Source organism: Electrona antarctica (assembly GCF_951216825.1).
Source record: "Electrona antarctica genome assembly, chromosome: 24".
Classification (NCBI taxonomy): Eukaryota; Metazoa; Chordata; class Actinopteri; order Myctophiformes; family Myctophidae; genus Electrona; species Electrona antarctica.
The window spans coordinates 5,687,803-5,704,310 of record NC_136803.1 but is presented as its reverse complement, the minus strand read 5'-3'; the positions used below and the strand labels follow the sequence as shown (position 1 = coordinate 5,704,310).

The 16,508-nt window shown below is 49.2% G+C and overlaps 2 protein-coding genes across 4 annotated transcripts in view; one reads left to right on the top strand and one right to left on the bottom strand.

Annotated features, from left to right (window-relative positions):
* Nucleotides 1-16,508, bottom strand: part of ncam2 (neural cell adhesion molecule 2) — a 335,099-nt gene that overhangs the window by 80,954 nt on the left and 237,637 nt on the right. For all 3 annotated transcript variants that reach the window (XM_079495445.1, XM_079495443.1, XM_079495444.1), the window contains exons 4-5: nucleotides 15,887-16,030; nucleotides 5,621-5,758 (exon numbers count right to left, since the gene is read on the bottom strand). In XM_079495445.1, the coding sequence (XP_079351571.1) occupies nucleotides 5,621-5,758; nucleotides 15,887-16,030 (282 nt within the window). The remainder of the gene's footprint in view (nucleotides 1-5,620; nucleotides 5,759-15,886; nucleotides 16,031-16,508) is intronic.
* Nucleotides 11,042-13,015, top strand: LOC306917110 (ATP-dependent zinc metalloprotease YME1L1-like; the record flags this gene model as incomplete). Its single annotated transcript, XM_079495243.1, has 1 exon — nucleotides 11,042-13,015. The coding sequence occupies one exon, from the start codon at nucleotides 11,042-11,044 to the stop codon at nucleotides 13,013-13,015; it is 1,974 nt and encodes a 657-aa protein (XP_079351369.1).

The window sequence follows — 16,508 nt, the reverse complement described above, 5'->3', positions numbered from 1 at the left end:
TCGCTCTCTCTCTCCCTCCCTCGCTCTCTCTCTCTCCCTCCCTCCCTCGCTCTCTCTCTCTCTCTCCCTCCCTCGCTCTCTCTCCCTCGCTCTCTCTCCCTCCCTCGCTCTCTCGCTCTCTCCCTCTCCCTCGACTCATTGTCTTCTCTCTCTCTCTCTCTCTCTCTCTCTCTCTCTCCCCCCCCCCCCCCCTCCCCCCCCCCCATTTCCGATAAGAAACAAGTTGACCTGCATGGACAAATCTTTTTTCTTTCTCTTTATGCTGCACTCAACTGGAGAAAATGTGTGCACACGCACACAAGGTCGCACAAGCACACACACATGCACACGCAATCGTGTTGCTTTTGGCGAGATTAGTTTTATTTGACTGTGTTGAATGCATCTCTTTGTTTGGGCAAAACTCTCCTGACAAATATTTATTCCTTTTTCACTTAGAAAAGCATTGCATTGTGGGATGCCAGGTGGCAACTCTCTTCTCTCTAACCAACGAGAATTTTAACCATAATTTGTTTTTCCTGCTTTCCTGAAAGGCTACGTAAATGAGGAACGGGAGTTACCTGGACAGATACTGAATGTTTAAATTGCACTGGAAAGGCAAACTGCAGCCAAAGGGTTGATGGAATGCACTGAAGTCAACGGGAGCCGGGTCTACACGCATATGAATAAACACTTGCTTTGATGTATTGCAACCTTTATGAAAATATATATATTCCAGAAGATAAATACATCCAGAAAATAAGACAATGCAGGCAAGAAATATACATACTATGTCATGGTGGAAATTAAATGATTTAAAAATCAATGACATTGTTTTGTTGATACATTTTGTGTCATTGTAATCATTTCTTTATGAAGTAGCCGTGTAATAAGCAGGGTAATGAATAGTGAGCCAGTCGTTAGAGAAATAAAACCCCCTTCGGGGGGTGGCTTAGATCCCTCTGTGTGTATTTCTCAACAATGACCTGTAATAATTACACTGTTCATATCCCTTACATATTTAGTGTTGTGTGCAATTATGTCTATTTAGAAGGTATGTAAATATCTTTTGAGTTAAAGGTGAAAGTACTAATCAATTACACTTCAGCAATTCTGAGGTAATATGCGTGAAATTGTTATTCATGTCACAAAAACCTATATTCAACTATAGTGTAGATTTTCGTCTTACATAAACATTAAATTCCCATTGACAATGAATGGAGAATTTACGTCATATTATGTGGACGAGCCAATCGGCTATTTTTGCCCTACACAAAGATTAAGATCATTATCATCATCACTGTCATCAAATGCCACTGCTTTAAAGGCCTGACTCTGGCTCTGACTTCTGGAGGGGAGTGAAGACACAGTGGAGCTCTGGGCCGTTGGGCTCGGAGTGGGTCGGATGGCTTCTGGAGGGGAATGAAGACACAGTGGAGCTCTGGGCCGTTGGGCTCGGAGTGGGTCGGATGGCTTCTGGAGGGGAGTGAAGACACAGTGGAGCTCTGGGCCGTTGGGCTCGGAGTGGGTCGGATGGCTTCTGGAGGGGAGTGAAGACACAGTGGAGCTCTGGGCCGTTGGGCTCGGAGTGGGTCGGATGGCTTCTGGAGGGGAGTGAAGACACAGTGGAGCTCTGGGCCGTTGGGCTCGGAGTGGGTCGGATGGCTTCTGGAGGGGAGTGAAGACACAGTGGAGCTCTGGGCCGTTGGGCTCGGAGTGGGTCGGATGGCTTCTGGAGGGGAGTGAAGACACAGTGGAGCTCTGGGCCGTTGGGCTCGGAGTGAAGACACAGTGGAGCTCTGGGCCGTTGGGCTCGGAGTGGGTCGGATGGCTTCTGGAGGGGAGTGAAGACACAGTGGAGCTCTGGGCCGTTGGGCTCGGAGTGGGTCGGATGGCTTCTGGAGGGGAGTGAAGACACAGTGGAGCTCTGGGCCGTTGGGCTCGGAGTGAAGACACAGTGGAGCTCTGGGCCGTTGGGCTCGGAGTGGGTCGGATGGCTTCTGGAGGGGAGTGAAGACACAGTGGAGCTCTGGGCCGTTGGGCTCGGAGTGGGTCGGATGGCTTCTGGAGGGGAATGAAGACACAGTGGAGCTCTGGGCCGTTGGGCTCGGAGTGGGTCGGATGGCTTCTGGAGGGGAGTGAAGACACAGTGGAGCTCTGGGCCGTTGGGCTCGGAGTGGGTCGGATGGCTTCTGGAGGGGAGTGAAGACACAGTGGAGCTCTGGGCCGTTGGGCTCGGAGTGGGTCGGATGGCTTCTGGAGGGGAGTGAAGACACAGTGGAGCTCTGGGCCGTTGGGCTCGGAGTGGGTCGGATGGCTTCTGGAGGGGAGTGAAGACACAGTGGAGCTCTGGGCCGTTGGGCTCGGAGTGGGTCGGATGGCTTCTGGAGGGGAGTGAAGACACAGTGGAGCTCTGGGCCGTTGGGCTCGGAGTGAAGACACAGTGGAGCTCTGGGCCGTTGGGCTCGGAGTGGGTCGGATGGCTTCTGGAGGGGAGTGAAGACACAGTGGAGCTCTGGGCCGTTGGGCTCGGAGTGGGTCGGATGGCTTCTGGAGGGGAGTGAAGACACAGTGGAGCTCTGGGCCGTTGGGCTCGGAGTGAAGACACAGTGGAGCTCTGGGCCGTTGGGCTCGGAGTGGGTCGGATGGCTTCTGGAGGGGAGTGAAGACACAGTGGAGCTCTGGGCCGTTGGGCTCGGAGTGGGTCGGATGGCTTTCATTAAGGGGACATCTTCACCTGGTAGGACTTGGCTAATCTGGCCGGAGACGGCCTTTGGGATGAAGCCAGGAATGCTTCCATGATGTTTCCGGTCTGTTTTGGAGCCGGGTTCCGGTCTGTTTTGGAGCCGGGTTCCGGTCTGTTTTGGAGCCGGGTTCCGGACCCTGCTGGGCTGGCTTTGGTTCAGCCAGCAGGGTCCTGCCCCTCCCGCCTCTGTTGTCTGGAACGTTCGCCATCGTATTCTTGTGAATTCCTAATCACCGGACGACTACAGTACAGTTCACTCAATTTGGATACCGCACTAGTCACAACAGAGGGGCATGCGCTCATATTTTATCATTTATTTCTGGCATATAGATGACTTCACAATGACGATGTCAGTTATCATTTGTAAATTTGGCCAAAGTTTCAGCCCGAATATTTCATCCATCCAAACAATTGGCTCTGATCGGTTCCGCGGATTACAAGATTAGCTCCGCACACACACACACACACACACACACACACACACACACACACACACACACACACACACACACACACACACACACACACACACACACACACACACACACACACACACACACACACACACACACACACACACACACACACACACACACACACACACACACACACACACACACACACACACACACACAGAGAGAGAGAGAACTTCCCAGGGACAGAAATGGTCCACGCAATGATCAAAACTCCATGAGTCGTGTCCAATAGCACTAACTGGACAACTGTGACGAGGCAGCAGCATCTGTCTAACATGATAAGTATTGGACCCTGTCCTCCTCCGCTCAGTTCTCTGCTCTGTGTCCACACACGCCCTCGTCACACACACACACACACACACACACACACACACACACACACTCCCTCAAAGAGCTGCTCAGTTCTCTACTCTGTGTCCACACGCCCACGTCACACACGACCTCCCTCAAAGAGCTCCGTTACACAAAAAGACTACAAAAAGACTACAGCATGGATCCATAACTGTGGCTCAGGAGGTAGAGCAGGTCGTCCAATGATCCATGGGTCGGCGGTTCGAATCCTGTCTACATGTCGAAGTGTCCTTGGGCAAGACTCTGAACCCCAAATTGCTTCCGATGTGCTGGTTGGTACCTTGCATGGCTTCCGCCTCAATCGGTGTGTGAATGGGTGAATGTAATGCACAATCTATGTAAAGCGCCTTGGATAAAGGCGCTATATAAATGCACCATTTACCATTTACCATAAACCCAAACTCTGCACATGCTTTTGTGCCATATCCCCAAACGGGTATATTATGGACTAGTAGGAATGAATTACAGAGTGCAGTATATACACAGTACAGTATATCAGCATTAACCCATTTTGGGTGGGAACCCCTTTGTGTTTTAAACATCATGTTATAATTTAGCTATTGAAAAATAGCAGATCTACAAGCTCGTAGCGCGCCACCGAGTGGCGCGCTACGAGCTTGTAGGTCTGCTATTTTTGAAAAATCGTTAAAATGTGGCGCAAATCATTGAATATATATTTCAGAGCGAACTAAAATATTGGCTTCTGGGGGGGTCCCTGGAACTACATATTTTGAGATGGGGGTCCATGGCCCAATAGAGATAATTCTGGGGGTCCTTGACATGAAAAAGGTTGTGCACCAGGCACTGACATAGAAACAACTTGATCCGAGAAACATTGTAATTGGCCGCACCCGCCCGGAAACGGCCCCGAAAGGATTGGATCCGGTCCGAAACGGAGCAGAGAAGGATTTGACTGTTTGGACCATAAAGAAGGATAGAGACTGAACCGGCGCGATAGACCGGCCCCTCCCCCCCCCCGCTATTCATGTCAGTGGAAGTTGCTCAGTGGCGTTTTGAAGCAGCCAGAAGAACCCTCTACTTCCACATCTGACCACCATATTTTGGTGGTCAAATGCGGAAGTGCAACCGAGCGCTCAATGTTAAAGCCCAGCTGCACGGGGTTTCCCTGTCATGAATCCACGGGTCCGCCTGTAGTCCCTCCTCTTACCACTAGGGCCGAGCGCCTCAACCTTGGAGAGCCTCACTGGGTGTGTTCTCTGCAATATTATATGCTTCAACATGACATGAGACTGCTCTCTATGGGCGACGCGTGCACCCCGCCTCTCGAGGCAGCGCAGCGGAGGGTTGCAAACTTGCATAATATTAGTGCATTTTAGTGCACCGACATTCTTACCAGAGGTGTTGACAATCACAACAAAACTGTCCCACATTGCTCGTTGCTTTGCGTTTCGCCTCGCTCGTTCAAGGGGGCCGCCATGATTGCATTAATGTAGCCAGCGGGGTGTGGTGTGTGTGTGTGTGTGCACGTGTGTGTGTGTGTGTGTGTGTGTGTGTGTGTGTGTGTGTGTGTGTGTGTGTGTGTGTGTGTGTGTGTGTGTGTGTGCGCGCACGCTGTCGGGATTGGGGTGAGAGAGGCAGAGACAAAGCGAAAGAGAGAGAGAGCGAGAGAGGCGGCATGTCGAGGTGCATGACGAGCATTTCAGACGATCCGAACGAGACCGCGGCAATTTGGAATGGATCCGACCCTGCCCAAGGGACAAGTCAATATCTTTGGCCCGAACCGGCTCGGTTCTCAGGTGTGGACCCGTGCTGCCCTCTAATAATGTATACCTACTGTATATCAACAGGAGAAGCCAATAAGGAATGTGCTCTGTAGTTCTGTAAGTATAAAGGGCAACACACACAGGCTGTGAACAGGCTGCGCATGCAGCGTAGCAGCGCTGTATTGACACGCGCAAAGTGCCGTCCATAAGCACCAACAGGATGTGGTGCACGGCTGTCATGTTTGTAGTAAAGAAAAATAATTTTTCACAGCTGTTTTGACGCGCGTCGTTTGCAGCCTGTGTGTGTTGTTGCCCTTAAGGAAACTCCGGAGTGGCCGCTCGCTCACCGTTGACGACCACGGTGATGTCCACAAAGTCGATCTCGCCGCGGGCTTCGACACTGGCCTCACAGCGGTACACGCCCTCGTCTGCCTTGGTCACCTGGCGGATCTGAAGGTTGTTGTTCGGCAACACCTGGTACCTGCCTTCACAGAGACGGAGATTTTAGTTATTTGATCATCTTCACAGTATCAATACAATTATTGATACTAATTATTTATATATCAACATAAGAAAACTGTTACATAGTTAGAGGTGATTACAAGGAATAGGCTGAAAGCTTATATGTGCCTAAAAACATAAAGCAAAAACCACACCCATCCCACACCCGTGTCATTATAAAGATCCAGCAGCATCCATATGAGAGAGAATCACAATGAAAGACACACACACACACACACACACACACACACACACACACACACACACACACACACACACACACACACACACACACACACACACACACACACACACACACACACACACACACACACACACACACACACACACACACACACACACACACACACACACACACACACACACACGTCGCAGTCATACAAAGGTCAGTATACATACAGTTCCTATACTGTATTTCACGTTAATGTGCTCAGGGTGATGATCGCAGAGGGAATAAAATAATGAGCTCGGCACATTTGCCTGATAATAACGTTCACATGCAGTATAGATAACCGCTTCATACAGTCCCACATACTGTATATTAGTGCTGCAGCAATACTGGGATTGATTGGACTCTTATAGCCAATTTGTTCCCACGCCAATATCTAATGTAATTAGACAAAACAAAGATATGATAAAGAGATAAAGAGATGGCCATCTTCACTTTTCATCATCGCCAGTAGTGCTGATTATTGTAATTTCAATTAAAAACATCTGACCATCTCGACGTTCATCGGTTATTCGGTTCAGTGAGAGTTCAGATAACATCAGTAGAAGCATTTTATGGTTATTATTCTGTGCAGAGCATTGCCGAGCGCTCTGGGGTCAGCAACGTGTCCTGTACACACTCTTGGGTCAGCAACGTGTCCTGTACACACTCTTGGGTCAGCAACGTGTCCTGTACACACTCTTGGGTCAGCAACGTGTCCTGTACACACTCTTGGGTCAGCAACGTGTCCTGTACACACTCTGGGGTCAGCAACGTGTCCTGTACACACTCTTGGGTCAGCAACGTGTCCTGTACACACTCTTGGGTCAGCAACGTGTCCTAGACACACTCTTGGGTCAGCAACGTGTCCTGTACACACTCTGGGGTCAGCAACGTGTCCTAGACACACTCTGGGGTCAGCAACGTGTCCTGTACACACTCTGGGGTCAGCAACGTGTCCTAGACACACTCTGGGGTCAGCAACGTGTCCTGTACACACTCTGGGGTCAGCAACGTGTCCTGTACACACTCTGGGGTCAGCAACGTGTCCTGTACACACTCTGGGGTCAGCAACGTGTCCTGTACACACTCTGGGGTCAGCAACGTGTCCTGTACACACTCTGGGGTCAGCAACGTGTCCTGTACACACTCTGGGGTCAGCAACGTGTCCTGTACACACTCTGGGGTCAGCAACGTGTCCTGTACACACTCTGGGGTCAGCAACGTGTCCTGTACACACTCTGGGGTCAGCAACGTGTCCTGTACACACTCTGGGGTCAGCAACGTGTCCTGTACACACTCTGGGGTCAGCAACGTGTCCTGTACACACTCTGGGGTCAGCAACGTGTCCTGTACACACTCTGGGGTCAGCAACGTGTCCTGTACACACTCTGGGGTCAGCCTCTGGGGTCAGCAACGTGTCCTGTACACACTCTGGGGTCAGCCTCTGGGGTCAGCAACGTGTCCTGTACACACTCTGGGGTCAGCAACGTGTCCTGTACACACTCTGGGGTCAGCAACGTGTCCTGTACACACTCTGGGGTCAGCAACGTGTCCTGTACACACTCTGGGGTCAGCAACGTGTCCTGTACACACTCTGGGGTCAGCAACGTGTCCTGTACACACTCTGGGGTCAGCAACGTGTCCTGTACACACTCTGGGGTCAGCAACGTGTCCTGTACACACTCTGGGGTCAGCAACGTGTCCTGTACACACTCTGGGGTCAGCAACGTGTCCTGTACACACTCTGGGGTCAGCAACGTGTCCTGTACACACTCTTGGGTCAGCAACGTGTCCTGTACACACTCTGGGGTCAGCAACGTGTCCTGTACACACTCTGGGGTCAGCAACGTGTCCTGTACACCCTCTGGGGTCAGCAACGTGTCCTGTACACACTCTGGGGTCAGCAACGTGTCCTGTACACACTCTGGGGTCAGCAACGTGTCCTGTACACACTCTGGGGTCAGCCTCTGGGGTCAGCAACGTGTCCTGTACACACTCTTGGGTCAGCAACGTGTCCTGTACACACTCTTGGGTCAGCAACGTGTCCTGTACACACTCTTGGGTCAGCAACGTGTCCTGTACACACTCTTGGGTCAGCAACGTGTCCTGTACACACTCTTGGGTCAGCAACGTGTCCTGTACACACTCTGGGGTATTGACGACTGCCTATGACGTCTTGCATGTCTTTATTTCCCCAATGTCGAATCCTGCCAACGACGCTTTGACCTCTCTTTGGGGTTTATATTAAAAGGTAGGGTTATTACAATCCTTAGTGGTCTAGGGGTGGAAAAGGATGCAATACGGTTGGCGAGTGAAGATTCGCTTTATTAGAGGCTTTTTAAAGGTTAACACAAAGTATAGCTACAGAATTTTCAAACCTCGTTAACAGTCTCTGGATACAGTCACAGTAAATAGAGAGCAAATAAAAGAAACCATCAAACATAAGCTGGTCCTCACCTTTAAAGTAATAAAGATCTGGCTTGCCTAGCAGCTTCAGAAAAGAAAAGGGTTACACATACCAAGACTAGCCCACTCTGGCTGCACTGACTCACCTAGACTAGCCCACTCTGGCTGCACTGACTCACCTAGCCAAACACCTAGCCAAACACCTAGCCAAAGGGTTACACATACCAAGACTAGCCCACTCTGGCTGCACTGACTCACCTAGCCAAACGGTTACAATAAGACTAGCCCACTCTGGCTGCACTGACTCACCTAGCCAAACAGGTGTCGGGTTACAATAAGACTAGCCCACTCTGGCTGCACTGACTCACCTAGCCAAACAGGTGTCGGGTTACAATAAGACTAGCCCACTCTGGCTGCACTGACTCACCTAGCCAAACAGGTGTCGGTTACACTGACTCACCTAGCCAAACGGTTACAATAAGCAGGCTCTCGTTCTTTACATAACAGTACTGACTCTTGTTACTTGTACAGCTTATGATCACCACTGAGGTCACACCGAACATTCGGTGGACCAACAGGACGTTAATTCAGACCTTACAGCTCTGGACAGCATGCACACAGCTACAGCAAAACTGCTACACACTGTCCATGAGCACAGGTTCAAACACTTCTTTATATAGTGGAGGTGACTAGCAGGTGATTGGCCCAGCCTGGATTGGAGGCGAGGCGTAGCAACTCGGGTAGGTCTCCTCCCATGGCAACCGGACCTAGACTGAAAGCTGTCAGTATTCCACTCTCCAACCATGGGCCATATAGATCGTATAATAGTTGATAGTATAATATAGATATATATATATATAATACAAAATATGGTTAGATTTATACTATATTATATTATACTTATCCTAACATAACTCTTATGTAAGGGTAAGTGATATTTTTTGGTTAAAACAAAATGTTTAATTGTCTTTACCCCAATTGTAGTTAGTGTGGTTGCAGTCAGACTATAGTAATTGCCTGACTTTATTTATTCTATTTATTTGTATTTATTTATTTTGTATTTATTCCGTATAAACTTTATCTGGTTACCTGTGATGTCTTGTGGGTCAATAGAGGGTATGCGCAAGCTTAAAGTGAATGGCACATTGAGTGGCAAATCAAGTGGCAAAGAAACATGCAAAGTGAGTTTAACATTGTTTAACGTTGTTTAATGCAACCAGATAGGACTTTTCTGTGTGGATGCTTGGGCTGTCAAGGCCAGAAAGTAGTTAGGCAGTAGGCATTCCTGCATAACTTCCGGGTTTGATGATGATGTCACACGCACACCCTCTATACATCATCCTCATACTGTACATATAGCGAGCTGCTCAAAGTAAATTGAAACCACACTTGCAATTTCCCAGAATTGTGCACCATTCTCTACACAGTTTATATTTATTTATTTATTCTTCTAAATACTTTTTTCGTTATCCAACTGCTTCCGCATACTTTGTGCTAGAAATCTAGCTTTAAGCAGTTATTTATGCTTGTATTTTTCACATCTACAGTATATGTTGCTCCACCTATCCCACCAATATGTCTCTGAGTTATGGTGCCGGGGCCGTGTCAGAGTACCCGTTGTACCCGTCTGTCTGTGTCCCTTCTATGCCCATATATGGAGATCCCTGATGTCATTAGTATATGGCTGCCCATACCCTTTTTTTTCTTCAACTTTAACCCATTTTGACCCGAGATCAGATTCTAAAATTGTCTTCTAAATCCTGAGTTTTCTGAAAAAGCTATGTTTCTATGTCAGTCGTTCTTCGATTTAAAAAAAATAGCAGACCTACAAGCTCGTAGCGCACCACTCGGTGGCGCGTTATGAGCTTGTAGGTCTGCTATTTTCAATAGCTTTAAAGTATAACAGAATGCTTGAAACACCAAAAGGGGTTCCCGCCCAAAATGGGTTAATAAATTTTCTACTGTACATCATATACATTGCTGGTTTTCGGCGAGTCCACGCAGTTTCTGCAGGAACTGCTTTTCAAGTTTATTCATTATTAGAATATGTGGTTAGCGAAGGCAAAACAGACTATTGTCATCGGCCTTTCTGCTCTCTCCTCTGATTGAGATTACACGCCCTACCTAATTGAAGGCACCTCACGGTTGGACAATATACGGTGACATCACAACATGTGAACTATGTGTCCTCATATGATTGGTAATATACGGTGACATCATGCTATATATACTATAAAGGCAACCACACTCACAAATCCCCAGGATATGTCTCTGTCTAATTATCTGTTTGTTGTGTATACACTAGGGTCATCATCACACTGTACTCATCGCAACCACTCTTGCAATTCCACGTCTATGACAGCATCCATGATGTAACGACTCTTTTGGGCAAAGATTTGAAATGTTAGTCGTCAGTTCGCGATAGACAGAGACCGAGACCTTTACGCAAGACACGGAGAGAGAGACAAAGAGAGAACGACACAGATACTGTTCTCTATTATACAATATTATACTATACAATACAATGATTTCATTCCAGCGTCATCAGCAAGTGGCGCTGCCTCTCGATCAGATCTCCGTCGCCTTCTGTTCCTTGAGGGGTTTGGTTAACTCTGCAGCCACATCGTCGATGCAGAGGCTGCGGAAATACTGCCATGCGGCCGAACACAAGCCTTCGCTCCAAACGGACAGGGTGAGCCTGAGGGAGCTGGGAAGCACTCCACTCGAGCAGCTGGTGCAGCAGGTCAGTCTGATGGTCAGCAGGTTTATGCCGACACAGAGAGCAAAGGAACCCCATCACATCATCCCAGCAGCGTGGCGGCCCACCCACATATCGGCAGACACTTTCTTCCAGAACAAACATGGCTTTTCGCTCAGAACGTCAGGATTATTCGGCTTGCCGACATTCTACGGACAATACCAAAGTCCACATAGTGCTGTCTGCTCGGAGCTACGCCGCTCTCCTGTATGGATCCAACATTGTGGATTCAAGACGCTGTCGTCGTCCAGGATCGGCCGATTGGGCTACAGACGGGGACCAGAGACCGGGTCCACACTGGACACCGACCCGGTGGAAGTGATGAAACTGAAGAACATTCCAAAAAACCAGCAGGACGGCTTCAAGACAGGCTTCATCGAGGGTTTCCTAAAGTCCCAGGACTTCAGTCGAACACAAACCAGGAGATTCAGGCTGCTCCTGTTGGCCCTCATCGGCTTTGGCATCTACAGCCTAGTGTCGTCGGGAAACATTCAGGTTGTTTCTAACTATGAGGCAGACACCACCCAGATGTCAAAGGTGACATTCGATCACGTGAGAGGCGTGGATGAAGCAAAGGATGAACTTCAAGATATCGTGGATTATCTCAGGAATCCCAGCAAATATACGGTGCTGGGCGGAAAACTTCCTAAAGGGATCCTCCTGGTCGGCCCCCCGGGTACGGGGAAGACTCTCCTGGCTCGAGCGGTTGCCGGGGAGGCCGGCGTGCCTTTCTACTACGCCTCCGGGTCGGAGTTCGATGAGGTGTTTGCGGGTCTTGGTGCCAGCCGTGTCAGGAAGCTCTTCAAAAAGGCAAAAGCTCAGTCTCCTTGTGTCATCTTCATCGACGAGTTGGACAGCGTCGGGGGCAAACGGGTGGATTCTCCAGCAGAGCCTGCTCACGCCAGACAAACCATCAACCAGCTGCTGGCAGAGATGGACGGCTTCATACCCAACCAAGGCGTCATCGTTATCGGCGCCACGAACATGGCAGAGCTTTTAGACAAAGCCCTGATAAGGCCCGGGAGATTCGACGTGCAGGTCACGGTCCCCATCCCCGACGTGAGGGGCCGCATGGACATCCTCGACTGGTACCTGTCCAAGGTCAAGGCGGACCCCGCGGTGGACGCACGCGCCATCGCCCGGGGCACCCCGGGCTTCTCCGGAGCCGAACTGGAGAACCTGGTCAACCAGGCGGCGCTGAAGGCGGCGGCCACCAACAGGCCCGCGGTCACCATGACGGAACTGGAGTTTGCCAAGGACAAGATCATCATGGGTCCCGAGAGGAAGAGCGCGCACATCGACGAGAACAAAAAGACCATCACGGCCTACCACGAGTCGGGCCATGCCATCGTCGCCCTCTACACCCAGCACGCAATGCCCATCCACAAGGCCACCATCATGCCCCGAGGCATGACGCTCGGCCACGTGTCTATGCTGCCGGAGGACGACCGCTGGTACCAGACGCGAGCCCAGCTGCTGGCCGACATGGACGTCTGCATGGGAGGCCGCGTGGCCGAGGAGCTTGTGTTCGGACGCGACAATGTCACCACAGGAGCGTCCAGCGACTTTGACGGAGCGACGAGGATCGCCGAGATGATGGTCACCCGGGCCGGGATGAGCGACGCGCTCGGCGTTGCGACTTGCGCCGACCCGAGACGGCAGAGCCCTGAGAGGCAGGCCGCCATCGAGCGGGAGGTCGGCGTGCTGCTGAAGGACTCGTACGAGCGGGCGAAGAGAATACTGACGACGCACAGCGAGGAGCACAGGATGCTAGCCGAAGCCCTGCTAAGTCACGAAACCCTGGACGCCAAACAGATCCAGTCGGTGCTCAAAGGCAGGCTGTAGTGACTCCCTTCCAATTCCCTGTGATCTCTCGTATTCAGAAGAAGTATAGCGCAGAAACATATCCAGAACCGTTTTCTGAAAAACCTTGTTACTATATCAGGGGTGATCAAAATTGTTTCATGTCAAGGACCCCCAAAATTAGATGTATTTGGCCGCCGACCCCCCCCCCCCCCCCCCCCCCATCTGAAAATGTTTTATACCAGGGTCCCGCAGAAGCAAAGTTAAAAACGCTTGCTGTGACAAAATAGTATATTAAAAGATTTGCGTCACATTTTCCAGATTTGTCAAAAACAGCAGATCTACAAGCTCATAGCGTGGCACTCGGTGCTGCACTATGAGCTTGTAGATCTGCTATTTTTTATAGCTAAAGTTTAAAATAATGGTTAAGGTGGTTAAAAGCCAAGTTGACACAGATGCGTACCAGGTTTTAACCCCAGCATGAGTTGCGTCACGTTGTAAAGCTCTTGTCCATCAGCTATTTTCACAGAAGGCTTTCCCCACAATAACAGAATGGAAGTGTTATTATTATGAAAGTAGTACTGAGCACTGAGGAACTCCGGTTCCCCATAATAAATAAAGTGGTTAAGCCCCGTTTAATTTTTTTAATCTAATATTTTTGGAGTGTGGTTGCCAACCAGACTATATGTGACTAAATTGAATATTTCGCTATTTCATGTCATGTGAAAGCAGGGAATCATAGCTTCAAATTGACACATTGGTTGTTCAGTTTGACCCACCGGTTTTGGAGATATATGGCTTATAGAGTAATGTCTTGTAGAGAAACAGCGAGTTGAGAAAACAGACTTGAAAGGTTGACTTCTGTGGTCTCTAACATTACACTTAGCTACATGTTTAAGCATTTATGTATTTCACTTATTTCAGACATGCTCGACTAGTATGTGAAGAGTCTGAGTCATTAACTCATTTTTCTCCTCTGGTGAAAAGCTGGAGTTTGTGCGATGGCAGGCTCTCAGTCAAATCTGATCACACATAGTAATAGCCTGACTTATTTATTTATAGCATGTCAAGGGTTCTTGACATGCGAGCTAAGTGTGGTCAGTGCAACCACACTTCACTAAACCCCACCCTAAAGTGATCCAACATTCAGAGATGTTATGTTGCATGTCGGTGCTGTGGAACGCATACACAGTTGATTTGAGTTGGATACTGTTTCTCCCTCTAACATTTCATAGTATTTCTAGTTAATTGAAATAATGTCTTTCCAGTGCATACTGCAGGCCTCGTTAGCCTATAGGCTAGATTAGAGAAGACATTTTGATCTTGCTGCCGTAATGATCGATTAGCTATGGAGAAATCCCATCATTTAACATGCATCTCAATGAGGTGAGAAGGACAGCTTGCCACCGCAGAGTGGAGTGTGTGGGGCTTAGCGAAGGACTAAATGCAATTTCTATTCGTATCTACAGTATATCTACAGTATAGGGGTGGCGGTGGCTCAGGGGTAGAGTGGCTGGATGGTAACCGCAAGGTTGCCAGTTCGAACCCGGGCTCCCCGAGAGTCAGTGTCGAAGTGTCCTTGAGCAAGACTCTGAACCCCTAATTGCTCCTGACGTGCTGGTTGGTGCCTTGCATGGTTTCCACTGCCATCGGTGTATGAATGTGTGTGTGTGTGTGTGTGTGTGTGAATGGGTGAATGTAATGCACAATCCATGTAAAGCGCCTTGGATAAAGGCGCTATATAAATGCACCCACCATTTACCATTTATCTGTGTGTGTTCCCCCATGACGTCATATGTTGACGCCAAGTCTATGAACTTTTTACGTTCGCTTTTTTTGTGCATGGGATGCCCCTCGTGACGTTATGTAGCAGCCAAGTCTATGGACTTTTCACTATGACGTAGTAGTTGGTGACGCCCAAAGGCGCCCCTCACCTCACAAGTGTAATTTTTTTAAATTCCGTATACACTTTTTGTGACATCATGCAATGTCATGTGATGTCATGTGGGTCAATACATCATACTGTAGTTAGCAAACTGCTGGAGGTAAATTGAAACTACACTTCTAGTTAGTGTGGTAGCCGAAAGACAAACATTTGTTATTGGTCTTTTTGTTCTCTCCTCTGATTGGACGATGATTACACGCCCCTGCCTATATAATTGCCCTCATCTGATTGGAGAATATACTGTGACATCACAATCTGATGTCTATATGCCCTGCCCTCTTCTGCAACTGCACTTGTACCCCCTTTTTGAAACTAGCTCCTCGCCACTCGTCCTACACACTTCCACTTGGTTTGAGCATAGATATATAAATAATAGAGACGGCACCGGAATTCCCCTCCCATCCACTTGCATTGCATGGTGTCTTTATTATTTATATATCTATGCTCACACCGAGTGGAAGTGTGTAGGGCGAGTGGCGAGGAGCTAGTGGAAGTGTGTAGGGCGAGTGGTGAGGAGCTAGTTTAAAAAATGGCCAAAGCCTCGGTAGCCAGGCTTTTATTTTCATTTTCCTCGGCTCAAAAGGAAAAGCCCGGGGAAACCCGTTGGAATATCTGGCATAGTATTTCGCTAACCAATAACCAGTGCAGAGGAGCGTCGCTCCGAATTTGGTGACTCTGCGGTTTTCTACCGGGGAGGAGGGGGGCGGGGACGTGAGCTCAGATCGGTGAACCAATAGGCTGCCTGTTTTCGCCGGCACCGCCCCTCTAGGCCAGACATCACGCCAGCTGGGGCAGCTAGGCTACCACACTTGCAATTCATCAGGATTGTTATATTACATTATCATACAATACCATACAGATTGGACAGCTAAAATAACATTTTATTCACACAAAACAACAAAGAAAATAACAGAGCTATATTTAAGCCAAGAGCACTGATAGATAGGTCACATGCGTGCAGGTCTTACTGTGGCGTTCCTCTGTGATCTCCTGGTTCTGGTAGTACCACACCACCACGGGCACCGGCGAGCTGATGACGTCACACGCCACCTCCGCCGTCTCGCCGTGGCGGAACTCCTGCGGCGACTGCACCTCCTGGAACGTCAGCCGCTCTGTGAGACAGAGAGATGGTGGTTATACACCCATTAAGACCAGAGACCAGATTCTACTAAATGTCTTCTAAATCATGGGTTCCCAAAGTGGGGTCCGGGGACCCCTAGGGGTACTTGAGGGAGTTCCAGGGGGTACCTAGCTCAATTAGAGATAGTTAGAAACCAAATGGACCCTTATGGGTCTGTAACTCAGAGAGTGTAGAAATAACGGGTCCATTTGGTGCCATTTGTACACTCTCAGAGTTAAATTGGGGTACCAGAGATAGAAATGCCATTAAATCGGGGGTCCGTAGCATAATGCGTGTGAAACTGGGGGTCCATGAAATTAATGTTTCAGAATCACTGCTAGAGCCGTAAAAATCCTCCCTTCCTCCCAATCAAGGCATATGTTTTCAAATGGGGGGTCCGTGGCCTAATAGATGTTGATTTGGGGGTCCTTATGGGGGGTCCGTGGCCTAATACATGTTGATTTGGGGGT